The sequence below is a fragment of the Pseudopipra pipra genome, chromosome 4 (assembly GCF_036250125.1).
Source record: "Pseudopipra pipra isolate bDixPip1 chromosome 4, bDixPip1.hap1, whole genome shotgun sequence".
Classification (NCBI taxonomy): Eukaryota; Metazoa; Chordata; class Aves; order Passeriformes; family Pipridae; genus Pseudopipra; species Pseudopipra pipra.
The window spans coordinates 49,312,828-49,331,845 of NC_087552.1; the positions used below are offsets into that span (position 1 = coordinate 49,312,828).

At 34.9% G+C, this 19,018-nt stretch overlaps 1 protein-coding gene across 14 annotated transcripts in view; it reads left to right on the forward strand.

Annotated features, from left to right (window-relative positions):
* Window positions 1-19,018, forward strand: part of FRYL (FRY like transcription coactivator) — a 161,152-nt gene that overhangs the window by 78,354 nt on the left and 63,780 nt on the right. For 9 of the 14 annotated variants that reach the window (XM_064653933.1, XM_064653936.1, XM_064653945.1 and 6 more), the window contains 12 exons: window positions 477-616; window positions 1,025-1,121; window positions 3,452-3,531; window positions 4,056-4,136; window positions 4,603-4,771; window positions 5,634-5,726; window positions 9,133-9,231; window positions 10,613-10,714; window positions 13,484-13,528; window positions 16,583-16,686; window positions 17,303-17,411; window positions 18,374-18,460. In XM_064653933.1, the coding sequence (XP_064510003.1) occupies window positions 477-616; window positions 1,025-1,121; window positions 3,452-3,531; window positions 4,056-4,136; window positions 4,603-4,771; window positions 5,634-5,726; window positions 9,133-9,231; window positions 10,613-10,714; window positions 13,484-13,528; window positions 16,583-16,686; window positions 17,303-17,411; window positions 18,374-18,460 (1,206 nt within the window). Of the gene's footprint in view, window positions 1-476; window positions 617-1,024; window positions 1,122-3,451; window positions 3,532-4,055; window positions 4,137-4,602; window positions 4,772-5,633; window positions 5,727-9,132; window positions 9,232-10,612; window positions 10,715-13,483; window positions 13,529-13,996; window positions 14,091-16,582; window positions 16,687-17,302; window positions 17,412-18,373; window positions 18,461-19,018 lie in introns of those variants that run through there. The other 5 variants (XM_064653938.1, XM_064653939.1, XM_064653940.1 and 2 more) reach the window with 2 other exon arrangements.

The following is a 19,018-nucleotide window of genomic DNA, read 5'->3' on the forward strand; positions in this document are numbered from 1 at the left end:
CTTGAGATCTACATCAGTCAAATGTATTAAAATTAATTTAGAATATATAAAAGGCTATCATTTTTGTTTATATAATAACTAAAGAAGTAGGTTTTTGAAGGTTACATACTCCTCAGTTTAGGAGGATTACATCTGTGTGTCCTTTGTAATGTGGAGGTACATATGCTTCAGAGATATGTACAGCAACATTCAGGGACATCCTAAAATCTCTGCTGTTTTCTCAATGGTTTTATGCAGATTATCTGTATAAATTTGTTGTTCTGTAATCCCTGTGACCTTCGGAACACTTTGTCTGCATATATTTATTATAATAATGGACTTAGTGTGCAATATTTACAGTAATTGTCCCAGGTGAATATGAATATAAAGTTGCTACTTTGTGAAGTTCCATTAAAAAACAATTTGAAAGAATGATTATAACTCTAGGTTTTTTATTGCTTTATTGTGCTAAAGTATTTTTTTTACTTCTTTTTCAGTTGATAAGCTCCATGAGCTCAGTAGCAGAGCACTGTCTCCCCTCCTTACTACGCACCTTGTTTGACTGGTACAGGCGTCAGAATGGAACAGAAGATGAATCTTACGAATACAGACCTCGGTCAAGCACAAAATCAAAGGGGTAAGAGTTTTCCTTGCAAAAGTCTGCTTGATTTTTGTGTGCTTTCTCAAAAAAAAAGTGTGCTTTGGACTTCTGTGACAAGGATGTTGCATTTGGACCTGTCATTACCTAAATCCATGTGGAAAGAGCACAGACTTCTTTGAGGTAGTGTATTCAGTGTGCCTGATGATAAGCATAAAGTGACTTAATGGTTTTGGTTTGGATGTACAGAAGGAGGTTGGATACTGGTAATTCCAGGCTAGTTTGTCCCTTTTCAAATTGTTTTGGTTATTGACAGGTCCCTTTCCAGCTATCCATTTTATATCCATGTGCAACAATGATTACATGAAAGGCAATGCTATAATTATCTCTGCAACATTTGTGTTCAGTCTTGTGTATGATACCTGTGTTCTTGATTTCTTATTTTAGGGATGAGCAACAACGTGAAAGAGATTATCTACTTGAAAGGAGGGACTTAGCTGTAGATTTCATTTTTTGTTTAGTTTTAATAGAGGTTCTAAAACAGGTAAGCTCTTTTGCTTTGGCAAATTAATTTTAAAATTTTGCTTTTAATGTTGATTTTTATTGTCTCCTTTAAATTTTTATATTAAAAACTAGAGCATTTCTGTGATGAGTATATGCAAGGCTGTCTTTATCCTCTCAGCTACATAAAGCCTTTGGCTTCTCCTGTCTTTTCTTTACATGTCTGCATTATCTCAGTTCATATGTCTTGGAAAACTGCATGTGCTGCAAAAAGAAAAACTGTAAAAAATAACTTTATTTATGTTAAGTACCTTTTGTCTTCTTAAATGTTTTTGAAATACAGTGTGCAGTCATTGAATGACAAGATTAAAATGTCACTTCAAAAATATTAGAAAGGGCATGTAATTTTGCTTGGCCTTATAGTGTGTTAGATAATGTTACAATTTCTGTTAATATAAAATTTGCATGGGTGTTTGGACAAGAGGATAAGGTTTGGCTTCAAGTAGCAGCATTTTTTCTCACGTTCTTTGAGTGGAGAAAAACATTAATGTAAGAAATGTTGAAACATGAGTGGAATTGAGCAAACTTCATGTACTTAAGTAGTTTGTGTCTTTTAAGTGTAGGTACATGAAAATTAAATTACTTTTTCTCTACTAAGTAAAGCAAGGGCTGTTTTAGTTTGCAAATAATTTGTGGGAGATTTGTGTTTACGTGGTTGTGTATGGTATGTTTGTGATACAGGGGGAGAATGAAAACACTAAAACGAAAGAGCTGCCTGTCCTTCTCTGAGACACCCACTAATCATCCAAAATAATATTCCCATACTGCATGCACAGATATGCAGAGAACAGTAGTAAAACCATCAAACTCTTATGTGTTAGTGTTTTACAGAAAATCTTTAGTTCATGCTCTCTCCCTGTCTAAATTTTCAATCAGTACAAAAGAAAAATGGAAATGAAATAGATTGTTTAGGATTGCAGGGTTGTATGGGTGGCTTCTGTATTTTGAATGGGTACTACTTTTTCTGTTGAGTAGAACCATGTTGCCAGTGATTCAGATGTCAGGAAAGGTGCAAAAGTTTGGTCTTCAAGACATGTTTGATGAGTCTCTCATGTATGTACTCCAGACAAGAAAGATATTTTTCTGATGAGGGTATTTCTGGTAAGGATAAGGATCTGCAGCGGGCCACTAAACATAGATACACCACTTAAGAGAATCGTTTGGTCAATTCAGTATTAAAAGTTATCTAAAGGAGGGTTTGTGTGTTCTGCCTTTAATGTGAATCTGCAATTAGACAGTCCAACAGCCAGAAAAGATGGCTTTTTATCAATAAATACATTTACATTCACATTACCTCCATCTTCCTCTCTTCATGGGAGTCCTGTCACTCTTTGATTCTTAACAACTGGTTTTAGAGGATGCAAAGGGATGTGATCCAGCCCTTTCTGTAATAGGCACAGAGCAGATGGTGAGAGGGTGACAGACATGACCTATACAGGAACAGAAATCTTTTGTTTGAATTAGATGTTGCTCATTGTATGAATATGCATGTAAATGGCCAGTTCCAGTAACCAGAAGTTTTTGAACAAAAAGCTTTCTTGATGCAGAAGAGTATGAAATTCTCAATCAGTAAGTGCTTAGTTTTTTATAGACAAGAGAATAATCTATTTTAGTGAAAATCTTAAACACTTAAACAGTAATGTGTAGTAGGGTTATCCTAGTCCCGACCTAAATTGCTTTGAAACTTTCAAGATATTATGACTTCATAATCGTATATAGTGCTTTTCTAAAGACTACATTTGGTTTTTAAAACAAATGTTTTCTTCTAAATCTGAGAAAGGTGGTGATGTCAAAGAGAGCCTCAGTAAAAAAGGGCCTTCTAATAAATGCTTACTTTTGGTTCTCACCAAATTGCTACTTATTGCTAGGAAGATTTGTATATATTTTGAATGCTTTCATCTGCAGAAAGTGTGAAATGGAGATGATCACCACTTCTACATTCTTTTTGGTTTGTTTTGTTTTCTTTCTTTATATCAAGATGAATTGTTTTTTGAGATAATATCTGTAGTAACACCACACAAAATAGCAAGCGTGAAAAGATGCATAGTTAACCTTGTCTGATAAATTTTGATGACAAATTCATAGTATTTAGTTAACTGTGGTTTATTTTGTCATTAATTTAATCCATAAGAGCCATCATGCAGAATAATTTAGGAAAATGGCAATCCAGATTATGTAAATGTTCATGTATTGCACAATTAACTTTATCATATGCCAGCTAAGGATGACACTAGCGGGAGAGATTTCTGTGGTGCATCTCACAGTACTGTTTACTTGCTTCATACATACATATAAATGATATCTGCATTTCAGATACCTGTTCATCCAGTGCCAGATCCTTTAGTACATGAAGTTCTAAACTTGGCTTTTAAGCACTTTAAACATAAGGAAGGGTAAGTTTCACTTGTATACTTTAAAATATTTTGTGTGTATTTCCAGCTTGTGCTTGATTGTTGTGATTGTTCTCCTTTGCCTCACATGTAACACGTTTGTGAATGTGTAAAATGTGAATGTTTGTGAATGTGAACACTGTAAATGAACACTGGTTGATATCTTTAGATTGAAAACATATCTTGAAAGAACACAGCTGTATTCAATATAAGGCAGAGTTTATTTTGCTTAGAATATACAGAATGATTTACACAGCCAGACAGAATAAGAAGTCTGAGTTTGAATAACTTCCTATCCAGAATACATTTCTTATGAAGTGAGAAATGAGACTGCATCACTTTACATATCACCCATGCATTTTAGGTTTGGTTTTCATTGTTTGTGTGGTAATAATCTGCCTCGCTATGGAACAACCTTTTTGTTTTGTAATTAAAAACTTGCTTGGGGCTTAGAAGAACAAAGTTGTATTTAACATTTTTTTTTGCTTTTATTGTGGGTTGTTTGTTTGTTTGTTTTTTCTCTTTAGGTATTCAGGAACCAACACTGGGAATGTGCATATTATTGCAGACTTATATGCAGAAGTGACAGGGGTTCTTGCTCAATCAAAGTAAGCTCAGTCTCTCACTCTTCTTGTGTTTGGGGAAAAAACAATCTAGACTTAAAGACTATTTAATATAGTGACTATTATTAATGTCCCCAGTAACTAATACTGTAAGTTTCAAGTGTAGTCAGGTGTAGTCTGGTGTGTCTATCTCATGTTCCAGCACAATAAATTTGAACAAATCAAGAAATAATCTTCAGTATAATTGCTTTGCAGTCAACTTGTAGGTGCAAGAAAAGAAGGTCTTGTATCAGTCAGTCATTGTTGTTTAGTTAACACGTATATTCTAATGTGCTGATCATAATAGGTACTCTTAAATGACTAGATTTTAAGTATAGAGTTCATCTTACTTGTGTTTCTCTTACTATAGGTGCTGTTACTGTTACAGATTTAAGAAAACATATCAAAATTATAGACCTCATATAAAAGTAATAAAGAATGCAGATAATTGTTGTCTCTATCCCTTGTTTAGGTTTCAAGCTGTTAGGAAGAAATTTGTTACTGAATTAAAGGAGCTGCGACAAAAAGAACAGAGTCCTCATATAGTACAAAGTATCATCAGTTTGATTATGGGAATGAAGTTTTTTCGAGTAAAGATGTATCCCGTGGAGGATTTTGAAGCATCATTTCAGTTCATGCAGGTAAATGAATAGTACAGAAAACTGAAATGAGCATGATTTTGATTGTTTAACTCATGAAACTACAGTGACACTTGCAGTGATCAGTCACTCGCTCTACTTTTGTGCCATCCTTCATCCTTTTCTGTTCAGTTCATAAGTTTTCAGAGGTGTGAATCATTGGTTTCTATGCAGGAGAAACCTTTCACAATTGTCTCAGTAATGTGGCAAACCTGTAATATATGAATTTATTTAAGACTGAATGAAAATGTGTAGCAATCAAATAATTTTCTTTATGAAAGTAGTATGTTAAAGAAAAAAAATTATTTGATATATCTTTTTTAGCAACTGAGATGCCAAGACACACTTTTCTTTTAAACCACTTCAGTAAGTTTTTAGAGAGACTGCATGTTCAAACTTGTATATGGATTATTCATAGTGTCTGGAATATTTAATTCTCTGTAACATTGTTTTTGCAGCAAAGTCATATTGAAAATGAAAATGAGTATATAAAAATAAAGTATAATTTTCTAATAATTTTAATAGAGATAAGTGTTAATTTTTTAAAAGCTTCAGAATAACCTGAGGAAAAAGGTGTATATTTATACTTTGAATATTCTTTATATTCTGAGTAGAAAGTAAACAGCTATCTGGTATTACAAATGTTCTCCTTTCAATTTCTTGAGGTGAATTGCAGGGGAAATGGGTTTTACAGTTTCTGATGTTTTGTAAAACTGATATTGTCAAGGAATATAAGACTGACTTAGACACATTGATTCTTTTAAATTCAAACAGGCAATTAATGTTATACTGCTAGAGGGTTTTATGGCAGAGTTACATTTGTATTCTTTTTTCTAAATATTTTTTCTGATGTTTTCTTACTAAGGAGTGTGCTCAATACTTCCTGGAAGTAAAAGATAAAGATATAAAACATGCCCTTGCTGGTTTGTTTGTGGAAATTCTCATACCTGTGGCTGCTGTAAGTATTTTAATCCCTCCCTGCCCCACTATTCCTCCCACTTTCAATTGGGCTCTCATTGTTAAAATTGCTTCAATTAATCCTCAAAATAATACATTTTTACAGATTCAAAAAGACTTTTAGTACCTAAAGAGGGCTTACAAGAAGGCTGAAAGAGGGACTTTTTACAACGGCATGTAGTAGTAGGACAAAGGGAAATGGCATCAAACTGAAGGAGGGTAGGATTAGATTAGATTTTAGGAAGAAATTCTTTACTGTAAGGGTGGTGAAGCACTGGCACAGGTTGCCCAGAGAAGCTGTGGGTCCCCCATCCCTGGAAGTGTTCAAGGCCATGTTGAAATGGGCCCTGAGCAACCTCTACTAGTGAAAGATATCCCTGCCCATGGCAGAGGTGTGAACTAGTCTATCTTTTAAGTCCCTTCCAACCCAAACCATTCTAGGATTCTGTGACTGTTAAGTAGATTACAAGCACGTACACAGTCTTAAAGGGAAATGTGTTGGTTTGTGTTAGCTAGTTTACAATCTTTTTTCAGAACTTTTTAAAATTATCTGTTTGCTTGATGCCTTTATCACCAGAGCACTGTGTAATTTTATACATGCTCTAAAATTTGAAATTTCCTTGGTTTAGTATTTGCTCAAGGGTCCTGTTGACTTTTCTTTATTAGCTGAAACTTGTTAAGTTCTTTCTAGAATAAACTGAGATATGTAACATCTTATAAGGAGAGTGTGGTCTCCTATGCAAGAAAGAAGAATGTAGGTTTTGGCTAATTAAATAAAGATTATTCATATGTCCGCTCCTTCAAGTGGAAGAGCAGTGAGTCGTCTCCTGTGTGTGCTTTAAAGCTAAAGGTAGAAATTTCACTCAGCAGCCCAGAACAAGAAAAAAAGCCCTGAATATCATCACAGTGTTTGGATGTACAGCATGTGTAATATGTGTAATGCTGCTTGTGAGAATGCTTTCAGTCAAGACAGGCTCTTCTCCTTCCTCCCAGGTTACTTTGCTCAGTTATGTGAAGCTTGTTCAACAGGTCAACGTGAAATTATGGTGCCTCAGTGTATATACCTTACATTGACCATTTGTCACAAGCTCAGATAATTTAGATTGATTAGTAGATTGATACTTGCTGTGATTGTTGTCTAAAATGTTAGTTGTATGAGCAGATGGTGTGTTTTAGTACAGGCTAACAGGTGTGTTTGGCACGCTGTCCCAAAAAACGGCAGGTCATGGCTCCATGTTGCAACTGATTATATGGGCATATCTTGCTATGTGTGGAGAATTGGGACATGTAGGTCTCATTTTGTAGGATGGGATCTAAAAAGACTAGCACACCGGGTGGGGATCCCATCTGAGCAAGCTCATGGGAAAGAAAGATGAATCTCTCTGAGCTCTACATCCTCTTTCAAATGGTCTGCCTTGCCCTGGGCCATGGGGAAGTGCTTCTCTCCCTTCCCTAGTCTCAATCTTCAAGGGTTTTTTTGTTTTGTTTTGGTTTTGTTTGGTTTTGTTTGTGTTTGTTTTTTTGTTTTCTGTCTGTGGGGTTTTTTTTAAATTAGAAAGGAGACAATCTTTCTTCGTAAGATATAACTACAAAGAGATGGTGTTGGTGGTAGCTGTTTATTGGATGAAGTTTTGATCTTTCCAGGGCATACTTACACTCTTCTAGAGAAGAATTTCTTATCCTGTTAAAGAGGGAACTCACTTTGTCGTTTTGAACTCCGTAGTTGTTTGGCAGTTGGAGTGGGGGTACAAAGTGAAAGTACCTAACATTTAGGTAAATGCAAATATTAGTTTGGAGAATCATAAATATAGTGAAAACTGTGCATACAATGATGAGACATAAGCAGCATTTGGGAATGGGGACTCCCTGGTGGCAGGCACGGAGGCACGCACAGCGGCTGTGCAGGGCACTCATGGTGGTGTGTGCAGCGCTTCCTACAAGCACAGCCTGACTCAGCGCTTTAAACAGTTGGTAAGGGAGGCTTGATCTTTCCTTCTGACTCATTGAGTCTCTAATCATTCCGTACAAATGGAGCTTCTTAAATAGAAGCAAAGAGCCTCATCCCAGACTGAGATGCAGTTGAGCAGGTTAGTCGTTCTCTTGGAAGATGTGAGATGCAAGTTTGAATATTTTTGAAGCAACGGAGGGGATTGAATGTAGATTTTTCTGTATCTTGGATACAGAAAATGGCTTAAGTGAGGAAGCTGTTAGGTTTCAGCATTGAGACTTCTGTACTGTCATTCTCTTGCTTAGTCATTCAGGCATTTTAAAAAACCCATCCTGATTTGGACCCTGCAGGTATGACAAATCACGGCATATTTTACGTATTTTACAGCAGGGAAGTTAAGGCTGATCTGTAAGCCTAAGATTATATCCCAAAGCAACAGTGTGGTGCTGGCAACTACTGACTGATTTCTCTTGTGGGGCTAGCAGGGTACTGATCAACTTCTAGCTTAAGACTAGTAAAAGATAAATAATTTGGTATGTAGGAAGTGATTTAAATCATAACTACTTTCTCAGTTCTTTCTTTTTGGATTTGCACACATTACAGAGATACATACTATTTTTATGCTTCCCCATCATGAATGTTTTCAGAGTGTTCTTAGCAAGATGGACGTGACATATAATGTTAATACATATAGTTATAATGTTTATATAATATTAATAACTCTTAAGTAATAAATCTAACAAAAGATTACCTTATGTTGTAGGGAAATTTGTAAGTACAGAGGATCTCTTCCAAAAAAGCCAATCCCCTCTCTAACACCCCAACCCTCCATTTGATAAATAAAGCAGAAATACCATATAAAACAGTAGGTTGAGAATCACATTTAAATGGATCATCCTGAGTATCCAGAGAGAAGCCTAAGAGACTTGCAGAGGTTTTGATAAAGAATGTAGCTGTCTGGGTTATGGGAGGAAACCTATTCTGTAATGCAAGAACAGAGTGGGTAAAAAAGGTGTAGGGCTCCACATATCTGTTTCATTAATTCTGAAAGCTGAGCAAAGACTACTTGAATGGTTGGTTGACTGGCAATCCCATGGATAATTTCTTAAATTTTCATTTTTCAGTATTGGAGGACATAAAAGGGGAGCAGTGAAGAGGGGAACAGTGTAAAAGTTATGAAAAATAATTTTTAAAATATATGAAATTACATGTATTATGTTTTGTTGGGCTGAGGTTTTTTTTTTTTATTTGATTTAATTGTTGTTTTAACTGTATGGTTGTAATATATGGCATGATTTCTTATGCTTTTGTTTGTATTTCAGATAAATACACTCAAATACCTACCTAATGTGAGATTTAACTTTTGAATGGTCTTGAATTCATGGACATCTTAATTTATATTTAAATTGCCTCCTGTATAAGTTTTTAAACCCATTAATGTGTGTATTTTTTTTAATAGGCTGTTAAAAATGAAGTGAATGTGCCATGTTTGAAAAATTTTGTGGAGATGCTTTATCAGACTACCTTTGAATTGAGCTCAAGAAAGAAGCATTCACTGGTATTTTAAAGAAATATTTCAACTTCTCCATTTTGCTCATCTTAGGCTCTTAAGCTAGTACATTATATGAGGAAAAGCTAACAGCTATGTTAATTTAAATCTTAACATCTCAGTTCAAGTATAATTAAATTCCTATAGTTTATGTGCATTTGTTCTAGTTTTGCTTTATTTCCTCATGTAGATATATGCTCTTGTTATCCCACACGTGAGATTTGTCTTGAAGTCAGTGCTTGTTCTTGATTATTTTAGTGGGGTTTTGCACAGTTATTTAACCTAATGTCTCTTAAAAAGAGCTTGCATTCAGGGAGTCTGTATACTGAAATTACCTTTAATTAAAAGAGGGAGGTGTCAGACAAGACTTTCCCAGCAAAACAGCAGCCTCTTAATAGCCCTGCCTGTTTCTCTTCTCTCTTCATACACTTTGTGTTTCTTTTTCCAACATTTTTTTATTATCTCTTAATAATACAGTATTTGGTAATTCTTGTTGACTGTGGCAGCCATATTTCAAGTTGATTCACTTCACTTTGCTGGAGATGTAGAGCTAAATTTTTCATTTCAATTGGCATATTCAGTAAATGCAAGTGAATTTAAAATGTTTTATTCTCACTTTCATGTTAGGGACAAACATATAAACATATATAGCACATATCATTGTATGTGATTAAACTCCTTATTTAAGAATAACATTAAGTAGTTGATGTTAGTATTCGAAATGTTATTTTATTTATGAAGTCAGAAACGTTGTTTGCATCAAGATTACAGTTTACCTATTCATCCTCATTCTTTAATTTTGCTGCATAACATGATGATCTGCAGTCAGATTTGGTATCAATCGCCATTATGTATTAAATTATTAAATCTTATGTTACCAAAGCAAAGCAAAGTCATGGTTTGCATATTCACAGAACTTAAATTTTTCTTCCTTCCTCACTAAAAGTAGAAGTAACATTTCTGACAACTTGAAGTCTGCCTCAGTTTTTACTGAGTTGACGATATTTTTCCTGAATATTCTTTAAGGCAGTTCACTTGTCCAGCATGTAGGACTTCATGAGTTGAATCTTGTGGTTGCAGGAAAAGAGGTTATTGTACAAAGAGTGAGACCTGCTCTCAGTCTGTGTTTAAGGTCAGACTTTGCTAGGGGATGAGTTTCACCTTGGTCCCACTGCCGCCATCTCCCACCCCGAGCTCTTACAGCCCGAAGGTTGTACCCAGGGCACTGTGCCTGGCACACGTGTCGCAGTGCAGGGGTAAGGCTGCCATGCAATGCTAAAACTGTGAGAGTGAGAGGCAAGGACCAACTGTGTGTCTCAGTCTCAATGTACAAGACTTAGGAGGTCTTCAAAGAGCCATTTGATCAATTCTTTTTCCCCCCTACTCATAGGCTTTGTATCCATTGATCACCTGCCTGTTGTGTGTCAGTCAGAAACAGTTTTTTTTAAATAACTGGCACGTTTTCCTGCAGAACTGTTTGTCACATCTAAAGGTAAGAATCCTTTTCAATTCAGGAACTGTTGCAAATCACTAGTATTTATTCCAGTATGTTCTCAGAATTCACATGCCAAATAAACAATGAATATTTGGCTGTTTAAAAGGACACTGAAATATTTTTCTAAAAAAAATAAGTAAATGTTTCAAGTCTCTGTTTGTATTAAACTCAGTACGTTTTTGTGATGCTGTGTCATGTTGGAAATAGATGTGGTCCCTTTGGGGGCTATCGATTCTATTGAGTAAAATCTGCAGAAGCATCTGCTAATAAGGACTGTTCATGCCAGAGAAAATACAGACTGTAATTCTTCATGTGAAAATTACATGTGAGAAAATAAGTGACTTGTCTGCTCTTTTAAGTAGAATGTATAGGAAGTGCAAAATTTCTCTCACTCACTAGTTGAATGAATAGAAAATTAATTGCAAGGCCATAAAAGACACTATATCTACAGCCAGTGATACGTATTTTAAGAAAAAATTACAGTGTCCCTTTAACTGATGACTTCCATTGATAGCATTGTAAACAGCAATTGGTTGATAAAGACATCACGATACTTAGAAACTGGTGATTTTTTTAAAGTGACTTTCTTGTAGCATTAATTGTTGTACATGCTCTTTCCTTAATTATGTTAACAGAATCATGATTTTGCCTAATGCATTAATTTTGAAAATGTTAGTAAATTCTTTGATCCTGCTTCACAATGCTGATTCTGGTTAGGTATGAGAGACAATTCCGAAGCTTATTAGTAAAATATGTAGACCAACATGAAGTCAAAAGGAAACCGGTTTAGCTGCTTGGATTGTTTTTAAGGGTCATTTTGTTCTCACAACATCTTTCACACCTTTCTGTTGCTTGTTGGGTTTTGTATATTTTTCATCTAACATTGCAGTTCTTTTGCAATATTTGCCTTGATTTTTGTTTTGTGGTTTACTTTGCTTACGGAGGCTGCTTGTGCTTTTGTTTTTAAAACTTTAAAAAAAACTCTTACAATCTAGGAGTTACCTTTTTCTGGCATAATGTCCACTGTTGATAACGGATATATTAAAACTATAAATGCCAGTGAGTTTGACTGGTAGTTGCTGAGCATGCATTTTATATTTTACTTAATTTTGTTAACCACTAACAGCTTAACACATTTACTGTAAGGCTCTATTCAGCAGAAATTCCATATATGAATTTCTGCAATTCAGAATTTGCAGTGTTATGATGCTCTGCCATCAGTGAGTTATTTAGGATATTTTATGGCTTGGTTTAATTTGGCACACCAAATACTATTGATTTTTTGGGTGCCTACTTTGTTCAGAAACTTTTTTGAGTTTAATCTTGAAAAATACACCCCACTGTCCTCATGTGTCTTACAAATTAATGTGTTCCTTTGTTTCTGAAGCTAATTAAATGCATGCACTCTGAAATTAGTAATCTCATTAATTTATAAATCTGAATTTCACAGCAGTTTAGTCTTTTAGATTTCCCCTTTCACATTTTGTTTCCTGATTTCCTAATGACTAAATTTATTTGCAATTACTTAAAAATGTAAAATGAATTAAGGAATTCCAAATCCATTGTCACTACTGTCTTTGTTATTTAATAACGTAATTTGGAGAGTTACTGGAAGATACTTAGAGCACTGAAAAGGTTCACCTACCCCTACTGTATTTCTTGCGGTTAACAAATTATCATTTGAAATAATGACAACAATTAGACTGTCACAGGGATATTCTTTAAAGAGTACAGGCACGTTAGCAAGTCACCAAGAGGTAACATAGTTCATGGATTCATGATGCTCACTTTATTCCCTGGTGACTGCCCAGTGCAAGCTCTTAGCTAGCCATGAACACCGTCACACTTTAATGACAGAAGTGAGCAATTTCCCATTTGCCATGGTGTGAAAGCCCACATCCTTGCTGTTGCTCCATAGTACCTGATGCACAGTATGTTCACACCCTGCCTTACCTTTTGGTGCTATGCTGTATTTGATAATGAAACCAAGAGTACTTTGAATCCTAATCCTAGTGATACTTATGGCCCTTGTAAACTCCTCACGCTGGGTTTCAGTGTGCTTTACATTTAGTTATCCTCAAAATCAAGCTTAGTGTGTGGGGAAAACATCCTAGCCTTGCTGAAAGGAGGAAACCTAGTGGTCTGGACTGATGAAAATAGCAGATAAGCGAGTTGTAAGAGCCTCTTTAGACCAGGAGCATACCAAAGGGTATTTTTTGGTATATGTATGGCTGGCTTTGTTGTACAGTTGGGATGCTGTTTCAGCATTGATCCTAGTAGGCATTTTTTTACAAACAGCGGTGTAGACAAAATTCTGAATTTGTTCAGCAGACAGTATGTTTTACAGCGCTGGATCAGTATTGTAAAACATTTTCCTTACTTTTTTTGACTAGTATCTAAACAGACTAATTCTAGCAAGTTTGTAAGAAAGTTGATAAATTCTTGGGTGAAGCTGAGTTGTTGTAGTATCTTTACCACCTCTTCTGGGGGAGAGGAAGGAACATTTAAGAAAGCTGCTGAAATGCGAGAGAGAGTGTCCATCATTCTGTGCCACTGTTGTGTGGAAAAAGAATATTTTGTTCATCACAGTTTAACCTTGAAAGCTGAAGGGAAGTTTTCTGCCACTATAGCAAAACCGTGATTTCTACTGAATAGAGTCCTTGCTAGACAGCTATCTGTTGGTTTTGTGCTTTTTTTCATCTAACATGCATGTGCCTTCCATTCTCATGTTTGTTATGTTTTGCTGTCTCACATTGCTTTATTTAGATGCCATCTAACAACAGTATCAGAAAACAAATAGAAACACTGCAGGTGAGTTAATATGTTGTAACTCAGTGAAATGTTGCTTTGTCTCATGTAAATACTTTTTTTTAATGTTTTTTGTTTTATTTTGTGCTTTCCTTTCTTTGTAAAATTGCTGTTAGTACTGTTAAAAAGCAACAGGACTAAGAATAGCTAATGTTTCAAAGATCTGTTTTTCTTGCCAGGAAGTAAAGGAGAAAGATCAGAAAATGATCTAATACAAATTTTTCCTTGGGGGTAAAAATGTGGCTTTATGAGATTGATTATCAATATCACAGCTGGTTTTCCTGAACAGCAGTGCATGTTTCCGCTGAAGTAAACTACCTATTCAGATGTATGGGTTTTTCTGTTCATTCATTTCAAAAAGTGTCTTGCATGCGAGCAAACTGAAAACATTCTCACAATAAAAAATGTGAAACTGATTTACTATAACAACTTGCAGTGCACTAACTTGAAAGACTTTTACACTGTTGGTTTTGCAGGTTTTAAAAAGTAGAAATTGTTTTAGTTCAGAACAGAAGAAAAGTTTAACATCAAAGTTTAACATCAGTATTAAAAAGTACTTTCTTCAGTAAGTGATTACATTTGACTAACATGGAAAAATGCTGTTTTGTTTCTTGCCATCATTGAGATTTGTTTCATTGAGTCATTTTAGTGTGTTGTGTAAAACCACTGTAAATATTAGTTTTTTGGTTTTGTAAGAGATATTGTTCTTGACAGCTTATTTCGTAGTGTGGTGATATCATAATTTATGTTAAAAGTTTTACGATTTTTAACAAAGCTGTGTTAAAAACAACTGATAGAGTACTTTAAAATCTGAGAGACATCAGCTAAAAAAGACTAAAATTCAGCCAAATTGTTGAATTACACACCCTACTCTAATTGCTGTAATGTCAAAGAGGAAAGGAAATACTAACATATTAACACCAAGTGTACAGGAAGTGTGCCATAAATCAGATCAAAAAGCTATTTTCTTATAGCGTATTTGTTTAGTTCCTCATTGTAGGAAGAGATAACAAAAATTTTCAGTGTTTCAGATATTAAAAGTACTGCTGGATTTATTTTGTAACTCTTTTTAAAAAGTGAATGCCTCCTTATACACTACTTTTTCTTTATAATAAAGAAGCAAACTTTGTCATAATTAGTCAGGAGTAGCTATATTGGATGATACACCTGCTAAGAGAATGTTGTTAACACATTGTAAAATATTTGCTACCTCTACCGTATTTTTTATTCAATGATTGAAAGCCAATAATAAATGTTTGGTTTATTTCTGGATCTGTAAATTAAGCTCCCCTGTAGAATATCAGAAATAAGAAAATGAAAGCATTACTGAGTTCTAGGCACCTCATTTCAGATAGACTTTGATAACACATGTGCCAATGAATTACCCAGCCTACTTTGACCATCAGTAATTGTTGACCTGTAAATTAAATACAGTGAATAATAATATCATGGGTTTTTTGCTGTTTGAGTTAATTAAAATGAAAGCTATCACAGTCTCCCCTTCTCATACAGTTCTCTTTGCTTCTTCCTCACAGTAGCACTGCTGGTAAATTAACTGGACAGGGGGACAGTTGTCTGTGTGAATACTGACCAGGGACAGGTGTAATTTTTACTGGTTAGATTTTGTCCAGATCACCTTCCTAAATTTACCTACTGCCTAGTTAGAGGTGTGCTGGTCCAGAGGTGATGGCAGAGCACATGGATGAGTGGGAAGGGAGGGTAGAAGAGCATTATCACTGATGTAAACTGGGTTAAGTAATTCCCTCTAATGTTGTGGTAGTCAGTCATGTATGTTACTTGTATGTACTACTTTAAAGTACTGCTTTTGCCTCTGTGATTCTGTGATAGGCCTTCAGCCCTTCTTAAAGTAAGCTTCTGGCAAAACTGGTGGTCCTGACCTATGTCTGTTAAAGCCATTCAAAAATACTCTCCTTTGTGTATTCTGTTGCACAGACATGGATGTGAAATTATTTTGATCAGCTTACTGATATGAGTTGGGCTTTCTTACTGCTAGAGTTAACGCAGAGGGAGCATTGAGGTTGTGGAGGAGGGAACCAAGGATGAGACCATCTCTTTTTGAGCAGTATGGTCTTAGGTCCACTTATACCCCTTGTGAAAGGACAAAGTTGTTGGGTTTGTTTGGGTTCGTTAGTTTGAATTGAGACAATACCTAAAAAGTTGACAACTGGGAATCATTTATTATGTTCAGAAGTTTATACTTATGGCCAAATCCAGGAGTCTTGCTGGACATTTCTAGATAATACATACACCAAGAATCCATAGTTGGAAAGGAGATTTCTGAAGTTGGTAAAAAGAATATTAGTTAGTTACTGTTTTACACAGTTAAGAGCTCAGAGGAGCAAAGCTAAACTCCTAGTAGCAGCTTTCAGACAAAAATTGTTTTTCGTCCAGTGCATACTTTAAACTGAATTATGCTGCAGGATTTTACATTAATTCAAGAAAAGGTAGCTTAATTGTTAAAATAAAATTTCACTGGAAGTAGGTAAATGCTAATACAGCCTGCAGGAAATGGCTAAGTTGTGTGAAGCCATACCCAGAGAAGCATCCTTGTGTGCCTGCCCTGTTTTGCATTCTTTTCTTCTGTACCTGCTGCTGTCTGCTGTCACAAACTGAGTGATGGAATTAGACTTTGTTCCTGATCCAAAGCAGCTACTCCAGGATTTTAGGCAGACTATAAATTAGTTTGCTATTAAGTAGCTATTCGTTACCAATGGCTTTCTGAGAAAAGTTCTTGGAACCAATACACTCTTGGTGTTCATCTCAAGAGGAATATCTGCTTTGTAGTTACTCCTCTGCCCTCAGAATGAGAGACATGTAAAATGAGCTGGAATTGCTAGTTAAAAATTTAGGTAATACTGAAAATGTGCGATACAGGGTTGTTTTTATGGAAAAATATTAAAAAGTTGTAGTGAATATCAAACACATCATCTTTCATTGTTAAAAAAAAAAAAAGAAAATATTTTCAAAAGTGAAAACTAGAAATTTTCTCAGTGTCTCACAGGCAACAATAACTGTATTTTTTCATTTATTTTACAGAATAAAGATCCCAAAATGTCCCGAGTTGCACTGGAATCTTTATATAGGTTATTGTGGGTTTATGTTATTAGAATAAAATGTGAAAGCAACACTGTAACTCAAAGGTAAGTTCATTATGCAAAGGATTTTAAACTACTGATTGTTGCAGATTTTTTCCCACCTAGTAGGAGAGGAGATCTTGAAGCCAGCTAAGGGATGGCTTAGTTGAGTAAACAGGGTTTTGTCTTAATAGGGAAAACAAAAAGACCTTGATTATTTTGATGAAGAGAAGGAATAGAGTCTAGAATTATCTTTGCAGGGATAGAAGACGGCAGAGAGATAAGCAGGAAATTTATTGAAGTTAAAAGGCACTAATGGTACCAGAACAAATAGGGTATGAAGTGGCCATCACTAAGTGTGGACTGGAAATGAAAAGTTTTTCTTTATGAATGTGCATAATGAGAATTTGGAATAGTTATTCAGATTTTACCCCTTCTCCTGACTGTCAGTAACTAGTTTAAAACAGGATCTTGTTAATTTTATAAATGAATCCATGATACTGCTGCCTGTGACAACTGGGGCTGTACTTCCTGTAGGTGGTACTACCTATCGTATACTTCTGTATTATTTTGTAGTAGCCCCACCAACACACTTCCAGATTTGAACTATAACATCTCTGCTGTTATAAGGAGTTACTTTTAAAAGGCTTTTTTACTTCTTTTTGTTTCTAAATTCTCATAGCCGTCTCATGAGCATTGTATCAGCACTTTTTCCAAAAGGATCGCGTAGCGTGGTCCCACGAGACACACCTCTGAATATATTTGTGAAGATTATTCAGTTCATTGCTCAGGTAAGAATATATTTAGTTAGAGCTGTAAGAATAGAATGAACATTATTTGGAAGAAATGGAAATTTATGGTTAGTTTTAGAATTTTCCTGAATATGTATAACAAATGAAATAACTCACTGTGTTTCTAATAGTGGCTAAATTATTCTATTTAAACTTCAATAACTGTTGCGTATGAACATTATGATGGTTAGTATTTACATTTGCATTGCACTGTTGTGTATATATATATAAAGTACACTAATAAAATTAGTATATCCATTATGATATTTTTATAAGGGACAAAGCATTAGAGCAGTAGTATCCAGTTATATATGGAGACTGCCCTCTGTAGATAGAAAAAGTATACAATTAATGCAGTAGTGTGTAGTTATTATTGCATTATGATTTGTATTATTTTAGGCGCTTCTGTTATCCTCATATTGAATTGCAGGATATAATCTCACAAGATAAACTCTCATTCATCTATAACATTATAGATTAGAGACATGTTTTCCTGTCTTAGAAATTGGTTGTTTGTGCTTCAGCTCCTAAAATGATTTGTGTTTGGTCATATAGGGATGAGGTAGGACACAGAACCCTTCACTGTTAAATTTTTTTATATTTATTGTATTTGTATTTTAATGGTTTTTTCGTTTCCATGAGCTTTTCTTTATCCCTAATTTTTAGTTTTCTAAAACAGTTCAACTTATTTGTGGAAAAGCGTTTGACCTGAGCAGAATTGTCTGGGAATTTTTTCAGGAGACATGGTTCAACTGTATCAGAGGAGGAGCTGTGTTGAATTGTATTATATTAAAAAAAATAAAAATTAAGTCATAAAAATAAATATGAAAAAAAAGGAATATTTTTTAAACTTTTTTATTTTTTAAATCTTTAAGACAGGATACCCAGCATCTGTGCAAAGCCAAGAAATTGTGTGTATTAACAGAAAAGAGATGATCATATGAATCTATTTTACTTTATAGGAACGTTTGGATTTTGCAATGAAAGAAATAATATTTGATCTTCTTAGTGTTGGAAAATCACCTAAAACCTTCACTATTAATCCAGAGGTAAAAAAAGCTCATTACTTGCATGCCATGAGAACAACATAGGGGGATTTTGGGGAAAAGTGGTTAACTATTTTTGAGCCAGGATAAAAGCGGATTAATAAGTATCTGAAGGTGTGTTCTATTAAAACTAAAGAAGTAGTTGTAGTCATGCACGATTGCTGTTTCATTTCCAGTAGATAAGCTAGCAGCAGTTCTGCAATTGGGACTTACTTCAACAAAAATTTCAGAAAGTATGAGGTTTTTTTACAGTATAACTCTAAAACCTTTCTATAGGAAAGTCATACCCAGCCCTTATGTTTCAAGACCCAGTCTAACAGATGAGACATTTAAGCAATGTATGTCGTCAGTGTGTTACCGTGGAGATTCATCAACTCCTTTAGTGCTTAGCACTATAAAGTATTCAGTATCTTAGCCTGGGCCCAGTCAGCTTATTTGAAACAGAGTTGTGGGGAGGCATGAAAAGCTTAAACTTTATTCTTGTTGCTTTCACTACCCTAATATGTAATATTTAAATAATACCTGTCCTACTGGAACTGTACTGCTGCCTATTCATAAGAG